This window comes from Mobula hypostoma, chromosome 10 (assembly GCF_963921235.1).
Source record: "Mobula hypostoma chromosome 10, sMobHyp1.1, whole genome shotgun sequence".
NCBI classification, from domain to species: Eukaryota; Metazoa; Chordata; class Chondrichthyes; order Myliobatiformes; family Myliobatidae; genus Mobula; species Mobula hypostoma.
Window position 1 is genome coordinate 56007447 of NC_086106.1, and position 19290 is coordinate 56026736.

Here is a 19290-nt window from a genome sequence, read left to right on the forward strand (position 1 = left end):
ATTGTTGAGACATTAGTAGTGATATTTCAAGAATCACTATTTTCAGGAATGGTTCAGGAGGACTGGACAATTGCAAATATCATGCCACTCATTATAAAATGAGAGAGACAAAAGGCAGAAATTTAAAGACCTGTTAGCCTGACTTCAGTGGTTGGTGAGATGTTGGAGTCCATTATTAAGATCATAAGACATCGGAGCAGAATTACCCTATTCGGCCCATTGAGTCTGCTCCATCATTCCATCATGGCTGAGTTATTGCATTATTCTTCTCAGTCCTATTCTCCTGCCTTCTCCACATAACCATTAACACCATGACTAATTAAGAACCATTAATCTCCACTTTAAATTTACTCAATGACTTGGCTTCCAATGTCGTTCATGGCAATGTATTCCACAGATTCACCACCCTCTGCCGAAAGAAATTCCCCCTCATCTCTGTTCTACCTGTCCCTCAGTTCTGAGCCTGTGTCCTCTGATCCAAGAAACTCCCACGAAAGGGAATATCCTTTCCACATCCACTTTATCCAGGCCTTTCAATATTCGATAGGTTTTATTAAGACACGCCTCATTCTTCTGAACTCCAATGAGCCCAGACCCATCAAACATTTCTCATACATTAACCCTTTCATTCCTGGAATCATTCCTATTAACCTCCTCCTGACCCTATCCAAAGCTAGCACATCTTTTCTTAGATAAGGGGCCCAGAACTGCTCACAATATTTCATCCCATCTGACCAGAGCTTTATAGAGCTTCAGCATTACATTCTTGCTCTTACATTTGAGTCCTCTTGAAATGAATGCGAGCATTACATTTGCCTTCCTTACCACCAATTCAACCTGCAGGTTAACTTCTAGGGCATCCTGCACAAAAACTTCCAAGTCCTTCTGCACCACTGATTTTTGAATTGTCTTACTGATTAGAAAATAGTCCACGCCTTCTACCAAAGTGTATAACCATACACTTCTCTACACTATACTCCAACTTCCACTTCTTTGCTCATTCTCCCAGTCTAAGTCCATCTGCTTCCTCAACATTACGTGCCCCTTTGCCTGTCTTCACTACCTGCCCCTTCGCCTATCTTTGTATCGTCCGCGAACTTGGTCACTAACCCATCAGTACCATCTTCCAAATCACGGACAGATAATGTGAAAAGAAGCAGTTTTATTACAGACCTCTGCGGAACATCATTTACCATGCAGCAAACCAGAAAAGGCACCTTTATTCCCACTGTTTGCCTCCTACAGTCAGCCAATCTTCTACCCATCCGAGTATCTTTCCAGTAAAACCATGGGCTCTTATCCTGTTAAGCAGCCCCACGTGTGGCACCTTGTCAAAGGCCTTCTGAAAATGCAAATACACAGCATCCACTGGTTCTCCTGTAAACCCTGGGGTGTAAGTCCATCTGCTCCATATGATTTATCTGGCCTCATTACACATCATCCACTCCAGAATTGACTTCCCCCCGGTGGGCTCAACCACAAGCTACTCTAAGACATCTCGTAGGCTCAGAGGAAAATCGCCAATCTGCCTGCATATTGAAATCCCCCATAACTATTGTAACATTGCCCTTTAGGGTGAGGTTTCGGAATACTTGGAGCCACATGATAAAAATAGGGCCATGTCAGCATTGTTTCCTTAAAGGGAAATCTTGCCTGACCGATCAGTTGCAACTCTTTGAAGAACCAACAGGATGGACAGAGGAGTGTGGAATTTCTCACTTGAATTTTCTGAAGGCCCTTAGCTAAGTTCAAAGCACATTTATGATCGAAGAATGTTTGCAGTATGCAACCCTGCAATTTGTCTTCCTGCAGAAAGCAGAAGATCCATGAAACCTGTTCAAACAAAAAATATCAAATGCCCCCTCTCCCCACCATGCACAAAAACAAACAAATTGTACAAACTGCAACAAAAAAGTGAAAACGTACAGTATAAAACACAAAATCAAAAGGCATATTTCAGTTCAGCTCAGTGTTCACTATCTGCAGGATGTCCCGATTCAAAATTTGCCCTAAAATAGAAATCAAAAAATGGTGCAACCAGAAAATGGAACACATCACAACGTCCAATGAACAAACTGCATACATTAAATTTTCCTCCTGCACCCTCCTCCAACAGCATTGAAGGAGGGAGAGAGATCACAAGGACCTTCCCTCGAAAGCAGTGGGTGAGAGGCTGGGAGATGGTGCTGAACAATTGCTTGCACTCCCCTCCCTCCTCAATGATTTCAATCTCCCTTGGCACGTTAATCGGTGATATCGACAAGAGATGGAGTGTATCATGGGCTCATGTCCTGTCTCCATGCTTCCTGGTTTCCATGCCCCGCACTTTGCTCACAACATTGTAGAACCCTCTCAGAGACAGCAAAGTCCCAGCTCACCTGATTGGCCTCAATACGCACTGCCAGAATGCAGAAAACAGTAGCTAAACCATATCTGAAACAAAATGACCCCATCAGATTCACAGAGCAGGAACTGAGGGTAACAATGGATGTGGGGTTAACTGGATGGATGGGAAGCAGGTGAGCTGTCTGTCAAGAATAATTCGGATTTAATGCCCAAACAGTAGGTAAGGCTAGATTCTTTAAGAAAGGCAGAAGCAGGTTCCAGATTTATTGCTGGGTGTTGCCAGTGCAGGTGTTCACAGAGGTCAGGTGTATCAGTAGAGTTTTAAAAGTGATGCCAGAACCTGTCTTCACATAGTCTGACATCACAGTGTTGATCAGACTCATCTGCTGGTACCTGCACATCATGCACTGAGTTATTACACGAGATTAACAAGTTCTTCCCCAATGTATCCGGCCATTGTTGCCTGTGTGCTGGGTGCAGATTAGTTGGTGTGTTCCTCTTATTGTCATTTTCATCAGTGGTTGTGCCCTGCACAGAAATTCCCACTGTTCGTTAAGCCCTGGAGACTGTCCAGTGAGTGAGGCCTCAGTCTGTCAGGGTCCACCATGGATGTTGCATCCTATCTGTCTGGATATGCAAGCCTGAGCTGTATAATATGGAGAATAAAATGTTGTCCATGTAGCAAGCTCCCTCTCTCCATAGATATGTAAAAAGGAAAAGACTGGTAAAGACAAATGTAGGTCCTCTGCAGACAGAATCAGGTGAATTGATTATGGGGAGCAAGGACATGGCAGACCAATTGAATAATTACTTTGGTTCTGTCTTCACTAAGGACGACATAAATAATCTTCCAGAAATAGTAGGGGACAGAGGGTCCAGTGAGATGGAGGAACTGAGCGAAATACATGTTAGTAAGGAAGTGGTGCTAGGTAAATTGAAGGGATTGAAGAAAGATAAATCCCCAGGGCCAGATGGTCTGCATCCTAGAGTGCTTAAGGAAGTAGCCCAAGAAATAGTGGATGCATTAGTGATAATTTTTCAAAGCTCGTTAGATTCTGGACTAGTTCTTGAGGATTGGAGGGTGGCTAATGTAACTCCACTTTTTAAAAAAGGAGGGAGAGAGAAACCGGGGAATTATAGACCCGTTAGCCTAACGTCGGTGGTGGGGAAACTGCTGGAGTCAGTTATCAAGGATGTGATAACAGCACATTTGGAAAGCGGTGAAATGATCGGACAACGTCAGCATGGATTTGTGAAAGGAAAATCATGTCTGACGAATCTCACAGAATTTTTTGAGGATGTAACTAGTAGAGTGGATAGGGGAGAACCAGTGGATGTGGTATATTTGGATTTTCAAAAGGCTTTTGACAAGGTTCCACACAGGAGATTAGTGTGCAAACTTAAAGCACACAGTATTGGGGGTAAGGTATTGGTGTGGGTGGAGAATTGGTTAGCAGACAGGAAGCAAGGAGTGGGAATAAACTGAACCTTTTCAGAATGGCAGGCGGTGACTAGTGGGGTACCGCAAGGCTCATGCTGGGACCCCAGTTGTTTACAATATATATTAACGACTTGGATGAGGGAATTAAATGCAGCATCTCCAAGTTTGCGGATGACATGAAGCTGGGTGGCAGTGTTAGCTGTGAGGAGGATGCTAAGAGGATGCAGGGTGACTTGGATCGGTTGGGTGAGTGGGCAAATTCATGGCAGATGCAATTTAATATGGATAAATGTGAAGTTATCCACTTTGGTGGCAAAAATAGGAAAACAGATTATTATCTGAATGGTGGCTGATTAGGAAAAGAGGAGGTGCAACGAGACCTGGGTGTCATTATACACCAGTCATTGAAAGTGGGCATGCAGGTACAGCAGGCGGTGAAAAAGGCGAATGGTATGCTGGCATTTATAGCGAGAAGATTCGAGTACAGGAGCAGGGAGGTACTACTGCAATTGTACAAGGCCTTGGTGAGACCACACCTGGAGTATTGTGTGCAGTTTTGGTCCCCTAATCTGAGGAAAGACATCCTTGCCTTAGAGGGAGTACAAAGAAGGTTCACCAGATTGATTCCTGGGATGGCAGGACTTTCATATGAAGAAAGACTGGATGAACTGGGCTTGTACTCGTTGGAATTTAGAAGATTGAGGGGGGATCTGATTGAAACGTATAAGATCCTAAAGGGATTGGACAGGCTAGATGCAGGAAAATTGTTCCCGATGTTGGGGAAGTCCAGAACGAGGGGCCACAGTTTGAGGATAGAGGGGAAGCCTTTTAGGACCGAGATTAGGAAAAACTTCTTCACACAGAGAGTGGTGAATCTGTGGAATTCTCTGCCACAGGAAACAGTTGAGGCCAGTTCATTGGCTATATTTAAGAGGGAGTTAGATATGGTCCTTGTGGCTACGGGGGTCAGGGGGTATGGAGGGAAGGCTGGGGCGGGGTTCTGAGTTGGATGATCAGCCATGATCATAATAAATGGCGGTGCAGGCTCGAAGGGCCGAATGGCCTACTCCTGCACCTATTTTCTATATTTCTATGTTTCTATACATCTGATGAACTGAAAAGAATGGCAGAGACTGATATTGTTTGGTACCAGCAGCATCGCAGGAGTTGCCTGTCAGTGTTGAACTCAATATCGGACTGCCTTAGGGGCTCCAGCTCCAGACTTTTCTCTTAGGGTTTACTCCTGAAGCCTTCCCCATGAGTGGGCATAGCCGCAAGATAGCGGAGGCCTGAAATCAGAGTTTTCCTTCTCCTGGACGACCTGCCAACCACGGCTGATGAGCTTCATCTGCCTGAAGTGACCGGTTTTAAGGTGCCAGTAACCCACCTTTGCCCCTTCTACTGTTGGTAGAAACAGCTGTGCTGGGTTTAGCAGCCAAGCCACACATGAAGGCCAGGAGCTGGATGGTTGTCTGAGGCTATCTGAGCCACACGCCATTGGGAGCATTTAATAGGTAGTGGGAGCTTGTCCCCATTACCACCTCCAAGTATAACAACCTTAAGGAATCAGAGGTTGCTATGTAAGGACAACTCGTTTTTCCATCTGCCTCCTTCACCTAGTTTTATATTAAGTTTCGCCTTTGGTAGTAAAACCAGCCCCCAGGACATAGGCCCGAATAGTTAACACCTCAAATATTTCCAATGCTAGGCTGACATTTGTGGATTTATTTTCCTCCCAGTAATAAATTTGCCCATTTAGACCTGTCAAAGTACTTCAACACTGAGGAGGTAAGAAGCCTACAGTCCATGTACAGTAAAGGTAATGTGACAGCAGTGTTCTTTAAGATGAAGCAGGAGGTAGAGGATTGAGCTGGTATGCAGATTAATATTATGATGATAGATGATGTGGATGCCCCTAAATCAATCTTCATCAACGCGATGAAGGGTTTTTGGAGTGAAGATCCTGAATCAGCTCCGTCTTGGAATGACGAAGCCAGCATAATGCAAGACAGATTTTACTATCCATCTCTGCCTAATATCTAACTCTGGGATCTGACAGGATAAAATTCCTTTGGTTTTGAACAGAACCATTACCAGAGGCAAATATGTTTTCATTTCTGTGAGTTTTATATCACTGTGCTCCAGTCGCACTTCTGACAGCGATGAGATTCAAGAACAGCAGGAAGCATTCATCTACATCTGGTCCAAAATCTGCCTCTTTCTTATAATTCATGGAGATGCAGGTGTTGATTATTACTAACCACAGATGCAAATCATCCAGAATTGCGTCAAAACCTTTCAGAATTTCAGAATTACATCACCTGCCATTTTTCTGATCTCCAGTTTTGACGTGAAAGAATGTGATTTTCTGAAATTCCGCTGAACTCATCACACCAGATATGATACCCACCAAACTCTATTCAAAAACATGCTGAATGGTGGAGAATCTCAGTCCGTCAGGAGGGAAACAGACTGTGGACATTCTGGACCGATACCCTTCATTGGGTTTTTGTTTGCATGTTCTTCCCATGAGTGTTTTCTGGGTGCTCCATTTTCCACCCACCGCGAAATACATGAGTTGATCGATTAATTAACCGTTGCAAACTATTTGTCAATTCAGGGAATACTATTTTTTTGTTGTAATCCCTGATAATTCACCCTTTGAGATCAAGACATGGAACTGCTACATTGCCAATGCATTCCCCCAAAGGCCAAAGTCTCTGCTTTCAAGGAAGTCCCCAACACACAGCTCTCTTTGAAAAGCATTTGCTCATTCCAGGATATAAATCTACCAGCCCATTCATCCTGATAAAGGGTCTTGGCTCGAAATTATAGACCGGTTAGCCTAACGTCGGTGGTGGGGAAACTGCTGGAGTCAGTTATCAAGGATGTGATAACAGCACATTTGGAAAGCGGTGAAATGATCAGACAAAGTCAGCATGGATTTGTGAAAGGAAAATCATGTCTGATGAATCTCATAGAATTTTTTGAGGATGTAACTAGTAGAGTGGATAGGGGAGAACCAGTGGATGTGGTATATTTGGATTTTCAAAAGGCTTTTGACAAGGTTCCACACAGGAGATTAGTGTGCAAACTTAAAGCACACGGTATTGGGGGTAAGGTACTGGTGTGGATGGAGAATTGGTTAGCAGACAGGAAGCAAGGAGTGGGAATAAACTGGACCTTTTCAGAATGGCAGGCGGTGACTAGTGGGGTACCGCAAGGCTCATGCTGGGACCCCAGTTGTTTACAATATATATTAATGACTTGGATGAGGGAATTAAATGCAGCATCTCCAAGTTTGCGGATGACACGAAACTGGGCGGCAGTGTTAGCAGTGAGGAGGATGCTAAGAGGATGCAGGGTGACTTGGATAGGTTGGGTGAGTGGGCAAACTCATGGCAGATGCAATTTAATGTGGATAAATGTGAAGTTATCCACTTTGGTGGCAAAAATAGGAAAACAGATTATTATCTGAATGGTGGCCGATTAGGAAAAGGGGAGGTGCAACGAGACCTGGGTGTCATTATATACCAGTCATTGAAAGTGGGCATGCAGGTACAGCAGGCGGTGAAAAAGGCGAATGGTATGCTGGCATTTATAGCGAGAGGATTCAAGTACAGGAGCAGGGAGGTACTACTGCAGTTGTACAAGGCCTTGGTGAGACCACACCTGGAGTATTGTGTGCAGTTTTGGTCCCCTAATCTGAGGAAAGACATCTTTGCCATAGAGGGAGTACAAAGAAGGTTCACCAGATTGATTCCTGGGATGGCAGGACTTTCATATGAAGAAAGACTGGATGAACTGGGCTTGTACTCGTTGGAATTTAGAAGATTGAGGGGAGATCTGATTGAAACGTATAAGATCCTGAAGGGATTGGACAGGCTAGATGCAGGAAGATTGTTCCCGATGTTGAGGAAGTCCAGAACGAGGGGTCACAGTTTGAGGATAGAGGGGAAGCCTTTTAGGACCGAGATTAGGAAAAACTTCTTCGCACAGAGAGTGGTGAATCTGTGGAATTCTCTGCCACAGCAAACTGTTGAGGCCAGTTCATTGGCTATGTTTAAGAGGGAGTTAGATATGGCCCTTGTGGCTACAGGGGTCAGGGGGTATGGAGGGAAGGCTGGGGTGGGGTTCTGAGTTGGATGATCAGCCATGATCATAATAAATGGCAGTGCAGGCTCGAAGGGCCGAATGGCCTAGTCCTGCACCTGTTTTCTATGTTTCTATGTTTCTATGAAATGTCGACTGTTTATTTCCCTCCACAGATGTCGCTTGGTGCACTGAATTCCTCCTGCATTTTGGATGTTTTCCTCCCATTTTCCTGCACTTACATTGTCTCTTGAATCTCCAGATTTATATCCTTGTTTTCAATTGGATTGGTCACAAGGGGGTCCTGCACTTATCTGTCTACCAACCCCCCTCTGGTTGTCACCCAATTATCTGCAGCCTGCACCTTAAGTGTGACCACCTCAATGGAACTCGTGTCTGAGGTGCACTGTGAGATGTTTGGCTTTGAGGTGCTCACTGCTAACTGGCAACGTTTTGTGCAGATCACAGCCAGCTGTCCAGTAAGTCCATTAGAAACAGGAAGGTGGAAGCAGTAGAGGGCAACTGCCCCACAGACAGAGAATGCTGCTGTGCCAGCTATTTTACAGCCCACAATAATGATGAAGAACAGCACCTTTGGAACTGACTGGAGCAGCTTGTGAAGGCTGAAGGTGGAGAGCCTGCTGTAAAGTTACCGAAGGATCATCCAGTGAGTATTTATGTGTGGAGCTGCAAAATAAAAAGACATCGTATTTTTGCGTCTCTGGTAGTCAGAGTGAATTAGTGAAGCAAATATGCAAGGAGACTGCAGAAGACTGCAAGTGTAATAGGGTGATTATGGCGAGAAATTTTAACTTTCCACCTGTAGCTTGGGATTGCTAACAGTGTTAAGAGCTTAGCTGAGACAGAAAATTTCTTCAGGCAATATATAGAAGGCCCTACTCGGGATATGGCATAGCTTGAAGTACGCTTGGGACTTAGGGCAGGACAAGTGACTGAGATATTAGTAGAGGGGCACTTTATGACCAGAAACTATAATTCTGTTGATTTTCAATTAGTTATGGAAATGAAAGATCTAAACTGAGGCAGGGCATATTTGGATAGTATTCAACAGGAACTGCAGAAATTTATTGGAGTAGCTTATTTGCAGGCAAAGTCACGTCTAGAAAGTGAGTGACTTTTAAAAATGAGATATCTAGAGTTCAACATTTGTATGTTTCTATCAGGCTGGCAGGAACAGAGAACCCTGGATGACAACAGGTATTGATGTTCTTGACTGGAAAAGGAAGGAGGTATGGATAAAGCAGACAGCTGGGATCTAGTGAATCCCTGGAGGATTACAGAGGGGGTTAGGATATATTATATTCATGTGGTACTTTCTTGACGTGTCTATCACTTGCCAATTATTGACTGTGTCTGAGTGTTCTCTAATTATGGGTGATTTCAGTCTTCAGTAAGAAACCTTCTATCCAGTAGCAGGATCCATTTATGAATTGCGGTCTTCAAAATAAACTCATCTCTCCGGCATTGAATTGAATAATTGAATTGACTTTATTTCTTACATCCTTTAAATACATGAGGAGTAAAAATCTTTATGTTATGTCTCCATCTGAATGTGCAAGTTATAGTAATTTGTAATAAATAGTATGTATAGTAAGATATACAACAGAACAGTCAATATAGCTTAGAAATACAATTGTGTCAGCGTGAATTAATCAGTCCGATGGCCTGGTGGAAGGAGCTGTCCCGGAGCATGTTGGTGTGGCTTTAATGCTGCAGTACCATTTACTGGATGGTAGTAGCTGGGACAGTTAGTGATTGGGGTGACTCAAGTCTCAATTGTTCCTTGGGCCCTATTTATGCACCTGTCACTGTAGATATCCTGAGTAGTGGGAAGTTCACTTCTACAGATGCACTGGGATGTCCACACCACGCTCTGCAGAGTACTGTGATTAAGGGAGGTACAGTTCCCAAACAAGGCAGTGATGCAGCCAGTCAGAATGCTCTCAATTGTGCCCCTGTAGAAAGTCCTTAGGATCTGGGGACTCATGTCAAACATCTTCAACTGTCTGAGGTGAAAGAAGCACTGTTGTGCTTTTTACACCACACAGCCAGTATGTACAGACCAAATGAGGTCCTCGGTTATGTGTATACCAAGGAACTTACAGCTGTTCACCTTCTCAACCCCAGATCCGTTGATGTCAATAGGGGTTAGCCTGTCTCTGTTCCTCTTGTAGACCATAACCAGATCTTTTGTTTTTGCAACATTGAGGGAGAGGTTGTTTTCTTGACACCACTGTGTCAGGGTGGCATATGTAACAAACGGACACTTGAGCTATTTCAGGCATCAACAGTAGCAGAGATTCATACAGTGATGGAGTCATTCAGCAAAGGTACAGGATGTCAGGCCCATTATGTCAAATGCTGACCTTTTTCCCCATTTACAGGAATTCTAATTGTCTATATTAGGACTAAATCCTATTCTTTGCCTATCCGACTAAATGCTCTTAAATGTCAACACAGTTTGATGGTTTATGATGAGTAGGGCATCCCAGTGGTGGTTATTTAGACCCTAGTTCATTCAACAATTTGATTGATAAGGTCAAATGTCATATCTGAGGAGAGAAAACTAAGAGGGGAGAGGAACAGAGAGGAGTTGTAAAGAGGTTTCAGGTGAATATGGATAAGCTGTGTGAGTGGGTATCTGTATGGTAGATGAATATAATGTAAAAACATGTGGGGTTTTCCACATGGATGCATAAAACAGAGAACAAAAAGACAGTCAACCATTGGGTCATGGCTTTGATGTTCAAAAGGACCTGGTTATCATGTCCTGAAAGCAGATAAGGGCTGTGGAGATTCAACCACTGAGTCAATTCCAGACATCCCACCTCTCCTGGGAGTTCCGGGAGTCTCCTACAAATCGATAGCGGCTGCCTGATGCCCACAAATTATATACAATATCCCGGAAATCGATTTGTAGAGAGGGAGAGGGGAAAAAAAAAGAAAGAAATAAAATTAATGAATCCTGTTTGATCTCTCTTTGTGCTAAGTAGACCTATCAGTTTTCTCTGTGGGTGGGCTTTACAGTCGACCTCTCTCTCCCTTCCATAGTCCATCAGCTCAGTTACCACCATTTGTAATGATGCTGAAATCATTCGGACAACTGTCGGTGATGAAGTACAAAAGCCTGGTGAATAAATTCCCAAGGCTGGCAGTGACAACCTGACTACACGAGGCTGTCCAGAGCGGGGATTAAATTGGAGCGAAGTTCCAAATTCATCCCCTAAGACATCTTTAAAAACGTGCTTGCAGCAAGCAAATTCTTTGGGGTTTTTTTCCTGAAACACTTCCACTTACAGGTACATCGAAGCCCGCGATGGGCTGGGTTTAAGCGCAGTCTTTTTCAGAAGAAAAACCGACTTTAATAAATACCCGGCCCCCACCGAGGTCTTGTCATTAGGACAGCAAACTGTTTACCTGTGCTGTGAACTTTATATGTGTTTTGAATTACACTTTATTAAATAATATGGTAATATATTGTTTTATGTGGTGTGCGTGATATATGTATTGTGGCTACACCGTGGTCCGGACAGAGGTTGTTTCGTTTGTGGACAATCAGCCAGATGACAATAAACTTGAACTTGAAGATACAGAACTTCTAAATCACTCATTTAAAATCCTCATTTCGATGTAAAAAAGTAAGTTCTGATCCCGACTATTGCAGGCAATGTGTGTGTGTGACTACGGACGTATATGCGATTGGACGTTGTCCGAATGGACGTTAAGCGGCGCACACCTGTAATAAGGATACACCTTATGCTTTTATTTCTTTTAGGGACCACAACATATTAGGGAGGCTAATTGCAGGGAAGGCTGCTCAAGTATTTCACAGTTCTTTTCAGCAGAAAACCAAAGTCTGACAGAGAAGGTCACTAGAGCTGAGTTGTACTTTACATCTTTCATCGTTGTGCATAACCTGCCATTCCAGGTGTGTAAGCACACAGGCAAGCTATTCAGGAAAATGTTTCCTGATTCAGAAATAGCAAAAACTGTGCCTGCTCATCAACCGAGGCAGCAGCTATTGTGAACATGGCACATTAGGACAGAAGTCAACTGTCTTACAAAACACTTGTGAATTTGATGTCTTGCAAAATTAACAAATTCATTGACACAGACTGCTATGAGGTTGAGATTTCTGGTTGAGACCTCTCTGAAATGAGGTTGATACCTCCCTGAAATGAATATTTGCGGGGTGGGATGTCTGCAATTCACAGCAGACCTTGATGGATTTCTGGAGAATCAAGGTATCCAGGGATATGGAAATAGTTCCAAGGTAGAAGATCAGCCTTGATAACGAGATTCTGAATAACGAGAAAGTTGAAAGGACCAAAAGAAAAGAAAAAAAAGGATGTTGGACAGTTGATGATGGAGACTGCAAACAACAGTGTCAGAATTAGTAAGGGGGGGGTGGGAACTGATGTCAAATTGGATCACTGTGTCCTGCCCTTAATCCGACCTCAATGTTTTCCTCATTCAGGTTCCTGCTTAGTTACTTGGATCACAGTTCTTCTCCATTTTGATGTTTGGTCTGAACAACAACTAAACCTCTTGATCATATCTTGACCTTTATACATTGAATTACTGCCACTGCCACGTTGTTTGATTATGTATTTGCATCATATGTTATATTTTGTTATATATTATACATTTGAGTGCAGGTGTAACTAAGAAAGGGTAAGTGTGTGTGCAGTTGTAGTGCTCACGCACTTCTCGGAAAAGTTCTCTGGTCGTTTGGTTTCATTTTCATTTTCAGTTGAGCTGTATCTTTGGACGTTCCTGCAGTGACGAATCCGGCAGGAAAACACCTAGTTACAAGAATTCCTAGTGGAAATCCTTTCGGAACCTGAACAGAATGGAGTTCTGTGACCCGGGAAGTTGCCAGATAACAAGGTGAGTGTCTCTGCCTCGCAGTTCGGGCCGCTTTGGTTCTGTGGGTTGATTCTGTGACAGGTTAAATTCCCTTCGCTCTCTGACTGAATGCAGTTTGGGAGATCGGTCCAAATGTGTGTGGTTCACAGTTCCCGAACAATAGGGGGCTCAGAGAACGGGGAACGAGAAGCCTGTGACGAGTGTTGGCCCGCCAGGAGAGGTTTCCTTTCTGATATGTTGACGGTTCACGATCAGCTTGTACGGGGAACTGAATGCCGTACGGATATGGCTCCGCCAGGAGGGGCTGTAAACAGCTTGGTGGTAAGTACGGATCCGATCCACGTCAACAGGGCCGCAGGCAAAAAGTTATTGACTGCTCTCCGGACGACCAGGCTTTTAATTTCAGGGTACGTGTTCAAATCCAGTTTGGGAACTTAAATTCTTGTGATGAAATAAACTGGGAAGGTAAACCAATGAATATCAATAACGGGGACTGTGGAACTGCTGTAGCCGTCCCTCACCTGTTTAGTGTCTCCAGCAGTTTGTGTGTTAAGGTGGAGTGTAGTAAAACCCCTCAGGCTGAATGAGTGCCACCCCTACCCCCACCCCTCATCCTACCCGTGGCTTCAGTCTTAGAACAACATTTTTAACCCTTGACTGCCCTCTGTTCTGACCGAGTTGAGTGAGGAACTGATTGTGAACTTGGGGAAGGGGAATCTAGGGAACCCACACCAGTCCTAATTGAGGGATCAGTAGTGGAAGGGGCAAGCAGTTTCAAGTTCCTGGGCCCAACATGGTGATGGAATAACAAAGAAGGCACGTCAGCGACTATATTTCGCAAGGATGTCATCAAAGACTCGCAGTTTTCTACAGATGCACCATGGTGAGCATTCTAACTGACTGCATCACCGTCTGGTGGAGGGGCCACTACACAGGATCAGAAAAAAAATATAGAGTAGGTTGCAAACTCAGCCAACTCCATTATGGGCACTAGCCTCACCAGCAAACAATCTTCAAAAGCCAATGCCTCAGCATGTCCCTCTGCATGTCACCTTGGCTGAACAGAGGAGCACTTTTAGTAAAAGACCAAGACAACTGTGCTGCTCCAAAGAGGTGATTCTTATGCTTGGCCATTAGGCTCTATAATGAGTCAACCTAAAGCCGGGGAAGTGATGACTCCTCCTGTTAGACTGTTTGCGATAACTTATTTTTTATTCTTTCTTACTCCTGTTGTAATATTTGTATGTCTGTGCACTTGTAATGTAAATGTGACACTAATTTATTTTGGGATCAATAAAGTATCTGTCTATCTATGTATCTATCTATCTAACTTGGACACCCATCACCCAGGACGTGTCTATCTATCTATCTCACCCATCACCCAGGACATGCCCTCTTCTCATTGCTGCCACCAGGGAGGAGGTACAGGAGCCAAAAAGGCATGCACACAGTTCAGTAACAGCTTTTTCTCCTCCTCCATCAGATTTCTGAATGGACAATAAATCAACCCATGAACACTACCTCACTATTTTTACTTCCTATTTTTAAATTTTTGCTTTTTATATATATTTCTTATTGTAATGCATAGTTTGTTTTCCTGTATTGGGCTGTAATGCTGCCACAAACAACAAATTTCACAACATATGTCAGTGATAGTAAACCTGATTCTGATTCTAAGCAAGCAAGTCATTTCAGTTGGCAGGTAGAAAGGGACACCGAGTGCTGGGTTTGGGCAGGGTGAAGGATTATGCTCTCTATGGGCTGGAGGAAGTCACATGATTTGGCTAAGGAAGAATCCTTTCTGAGTGAGGAAAATAAGGGGGCTCATGTGGGAAGTTGGAACTCCACGGATATAAATGTCATAAACTGGTGTGAAGAGAATCAGTGACTAAAGGGTGGGTGCTCTTATAACCTGGAATCAGGGAGAAGTTGTTAGACCAAGCTGCACATCGGGGACCCTCCCCAGGGTGGAGACTTTGCCTTTTGAGGGATTAGTTTGGCAATGTTGCAGCTTCATCTCCAGATACCAAGGGTTAAATTATGAATGTTTACACCAAACTCAATTGTATTCCATAAACTTTCAAATAATTCACTGATCTGCAGGTCTTTGGATTGTGGGAGGAAACCAGAGGACAGGGACGAAACTCACATGGTCAGAGGAAGAATGTGGAATTGTCTGACGGATAGCGCCAGAACCTTTCCAAGCACCGTGACAACGTGGGGCGTATGATAGCAGGTTGCCAAGGGCAACACCAGATGTCGGGTTGGCTGGATGGGGGGAGGGAAGGAGAATTGACAAAGAATTTGTAGGCCCAATGCTCACACAATAGGAGAGATTGAGCCCAGTAAGGAAGACAGAAGCAGGTTTGCTGCTGAGTGTCTGTGGTCTTGTGTTCACGGGGTCCAAAAGCACAAGTGATGCCAAAACCAGTTTTCACACAGTCTGACGTCACCGTGCTTACCAGACAGGTCTGTGAGTACCTTCACTTCACGTAGAGTCATTTCTTACATGAAGAATTTCTCCCGCATGATGTCCGGCCATTGTTGTCTACAGGCTGTGAAAATTAGTGAGCGTGTTTCTTTCCTTATTTTCATCAGAGTCTGTGCCCCTGATAGAAATTCCCACTGTTAATGAAGCCCTCTGCTTCATCCCATGGTAATTAGCCTGTCTCCTTCAAATCCACGTGTGTTCTCCCATTTTATTAAGCTTCTCCTGTGCAGTAATACAAGGAATTAAGACACAGGCCTGAGAAGTGAATGACTCGAATGTCCCCAGAGCTAAGGTGATATTTGTTGATTTATTTTCCTCCCAGGGATAAAATGACCTCTTCAGTCCTTTACAAGTTCTTCGGCGCTGAGGAGGTGAGAAGCCTACAGTCCATGTACAGTAAAGGTGATGTGGTAACGGTGATCCTTGAACTGAAGCGGAAGGCAGAGGATTTAGCCAGTGTGAAGATCAACGTTGCCGTGCTGGGTGATGTGGGCTCCGGGAAATCCACCCTCATCAATGCCATGAGGGATGTTCGGAGTGATGATCCCAGAGCTGCTCCAACTGGGAATGGTGAAGCCAGCATGGTGCCAACCAGATATCATTATCCATCCCTGCCAGATATTCAACTCTGGGATCTCCCAGGATTAAACTCCTTCGGTTTTGAACTGAACTGTTACCTGAAACAAGTGAATTTTGAAAGCTACGACTTCTACATCATTGTGTCTCAGTCACGATTCAGAGAGTGTGATGGGGAGCTCTCCAAAAGGATTCAAGCACAGCAGAAAGAATTCTACTACATTCGGTCCAAAATTGACAATGACGCCTTTTCTATGAAGATGCAAGGCATTGACTTCAGTCAAGGGCAGATGCAAATCATCCAGGACTGTGCTAAAAACTTTAAAAGCGTTGGAGTCAAACCACCAGCCATTTTCCTGATCTCCAGTTTTGATGTGAAAGAATATGATTTTCCAAAATTAAAGTCTACCCTTGCCACTGATTTCGAGAGCATAAGATCCAATACCTTTTCACGCGCAATTCCAGAGATGATGCTGGGAATCCAACAATCCAAACGCAGGCTGATAATGTGGGTCATCGTGCTGTTGGCCTTCCTGTCTGGGGCTGTGGGCATTATCCAAGCCCCAGGCTTGTCTTTCCTCACTGCCATTGCCTGTACTGCTGCTGGGTGGATGTACTTTCGATGGCAACTGGGCGTTACTGACCGTGTGGTATGGAACTTGTCCGGCAGAGTCAACAAGCCTGCATCACTTCTGAAAACTGAAATGGAACGTCGACCGCCTTTCACGTTGCTTCGATTTTCCCCTAAGGTGCTGTCGTTCATCCTCATTATGGTCTGTATGATAGCTGTCTTCACAGACAGCCACCATTCAGTGACAGTCTCTGTCTTTGGGGCAATGTCCTCATCTGCCTTCACCTTTCTCGTTCTGAAGGATTCACTGGATGACCGGTTGCTATCTCAGCAAATCCTCGCCAAGACTGCACTTCAGCAGGAAGATGATGACCACCTTTAGGTCGCACCTCTCACAGCTTTCAAAGTTCAACTTGATCCCAACGTCATGGTTAACCTGATTTGTTTAGTTGGGGGTCACATTCATTTTCTACAGAGGGCCATCTGAAAGATTCACTCCTTATGCATTAGAAAATCATCAACATAGAAATACCTAAATGTAAGCTATTAATCACACTTTGCATTTTGCTTTTGGTAGCTGTTACCTGCTGCTCCATGGTGCTGGAAATTCTCTTCTTGAATCACTGTTGTAACAATTGGTGAAAATAAATGTTGTGAGTTAAGATAAATTTGATTATTTCTGAAAACTTCAGATCATCCAGGATGTTGAAAGCATCAGAGAAAGGATTTCAGCCAGGTTGTCACATGTAAGGTAGGCTGCAGGTAGTCGGTGACCACCACAAAAGGTTGAGGGGGTAGACGGATAATGCAGGATGCTCTGTGGCTAATTACCTTGAAAATAAGTAACCATTTGGGATAGTGATTGGGGATGATAGTTCAGAAAAAGGCAGCAGCCACGTCTGTGACACCAGGACTGTATCTGATGCTCAGCGGGTAAAGGTGAAGACAAATAGGACTATAGTGATAGGAGATTCGAAAGGTAAGTTCAAAAAGTTCAAAGTTCAAATACATTTATTATCAAGGTACATATAAATTATACAACCTTGAGATTCATCTCCTTACAGGCACTCATGAAATAAGAGACCCGAAAGAACCCATTTTAAAAAAAACCAACAAACACCCAATGCGCAGAGAGGGAAAAGAACAAATTGTGCAAACAATGAAAGCAAGCAATGGCATTCAGAATGAAAGTGAGTCCACAGACACGAAACCCAAAGCAGGCCCATAGCCTCAGCCTCAGTTCACCACACAGTGGGGCAAATCGACACAGATCTTGCAGACACGAAGCCCAAAGCAGGCCCATAGCCTCAGCCTCAGTTCACCACACAGTGGGGCAAATCGTCACAGATCTTGCAGACACAAAGCCCAAAGCAGGCCCATAGCCTCAGCCTCAGTTCATCACACAGTGGGACAAATCGTCACAGAGCTTGCAGGCACGAAGCCTGGAGCAGCCAGAACAGGACACAGCCACAGCCTCTGCCACGGAGAGTGGAGTAAACATCACAGAGCAGTGAGCAGAACCGGCCTAACGCTCGTCTCCGGTCCCAATACCCTGCTTTTTCAGTCCGTCTGGCCCGACATTTACATTGTCCAAACAACAGGTCGTTCTGTGCTCCAGGACCCGGGCCCCTCCACATCGATGTGCCTAAGCCTGGACCCCACTGCAATGTTCCACCCAACCTTTCCAAATTGGCCCAGCAGTTAGGTAGATCAAACCTCATTGGTTTAGGTGAACGGGATCTGAAACTCCTCCACTATGACATTTCTGCACTTCGTATGCCCCGATTCTGTCTTGACTATGTCTTGACATCACTCCAACCATTTCTCCGTGGACGTGTCTCGATCTTCTCGCTTCAGCTTTGCAGCGCACCCGCACACTCGATCCTTGAGCCAGCCTTGCCTTCGCTCACCTCGTCATTGTTTGCGGTGATCATTTCCCACAATTTTCACAGAAGGAGCGTTATTAATGAAGTATTTAATTGCATTTCTTGCTTTACGAACTGCCAGTAAACTGTTGCCCATCTTCAGTATCGCCATCTCAAACTGGGTAGGAGATTCTGTGGCTACAAGTGTGACCCTGGGATGGGGTGTTGCCTCCTAGGTGCTGCCAAGGTCAATGATGTGTCAGATCAGTTGGGGAGCATATTCAGGGCGGTGGGGGAAGGGGAACATACAACAAGTAGTCATTATGCATGTTGGCACAAATTACACGTGTTGAAAAGCTGCTGAAGTTTTGTGGAGTGAATGTAGGAATTCAGGAAGGAAGTTCTAAAGCATGATATCAAGGGTAGTATTATTTGCTGGATTATTTGTTGTGGCATGTGCTAGTGAGGAAGTCAAGAAACATTTCAATGCCTGTAAAGCCAGTAGATGAAACGGGCAGGGAGTGATGGAAGCCTGTTGGATTAAAATGCATGTGTTTCAATACGAGAGGCTCTGCAGGTAACGCGGATGAACTGATGACATGAATAGCTACGTGGCACTAGGATACTATAACCATTAGAAACATGGCCAAGGGAGGAATAGGACTCCAACGTAATGTTGACTGTGTGGGTGCTACAGGCAAGAAAGTAGTGAAGGAAAGAGTGGAGGGGAAGTTGCAGTTTTGAATAGACGGTAGTCTGAAATGAAATTACTAGAGGATCACCCAATGTGGCTCAGTGGCTGGAGCTGTGAAATAAAGAAAGGAATGGTAAATCTTAATGGTGTTGTACGATAGACTCCTAATAGTTGTTGGAAGTTAGAGCAACAAATACTTAGGAAAATTGCTGAAAGTTGTTAAGAATAACATGATTGTCATGGTAGGGGATTTTAACTTGGACTGCTATAATGCGAAGGGTTTAGAAGGGGTGGAATTTATTTTTCAGGAATGTTTTCTCCAAC

At 44.2% G+C, this 19290-nt stretch overlaps 1 protein-coding gene across 1 annotated transcript; it reads left to right on the forward strand.

Moving 5' to 3' along the window:
• The first annotated feature begins 12448 nt into the window (after positions 1 to 12448).
• LOC134353310 (interferon-inducible GTPase 5-like) lies at positions 12449 to 17325 on the forward strand. The gene is made up of 2 exons (XM_063061352.1): positions 12449 to 12790; positions 15583 to 17325. Exons 1-2 carry the CDS (start codon positions 12753 to 12755, stop codon positions 16787 to 16789), a joined length of 1245 nt encoding a protein of 414 aa, XP_062917422.1. The 5' UTR covers positions 12449 to 12752; the 3' UTR covers positions 16790 to 17325.
• The last annotated feature ends 1965 nt before the right edge of the window (positions 17326 to 19290 follow it).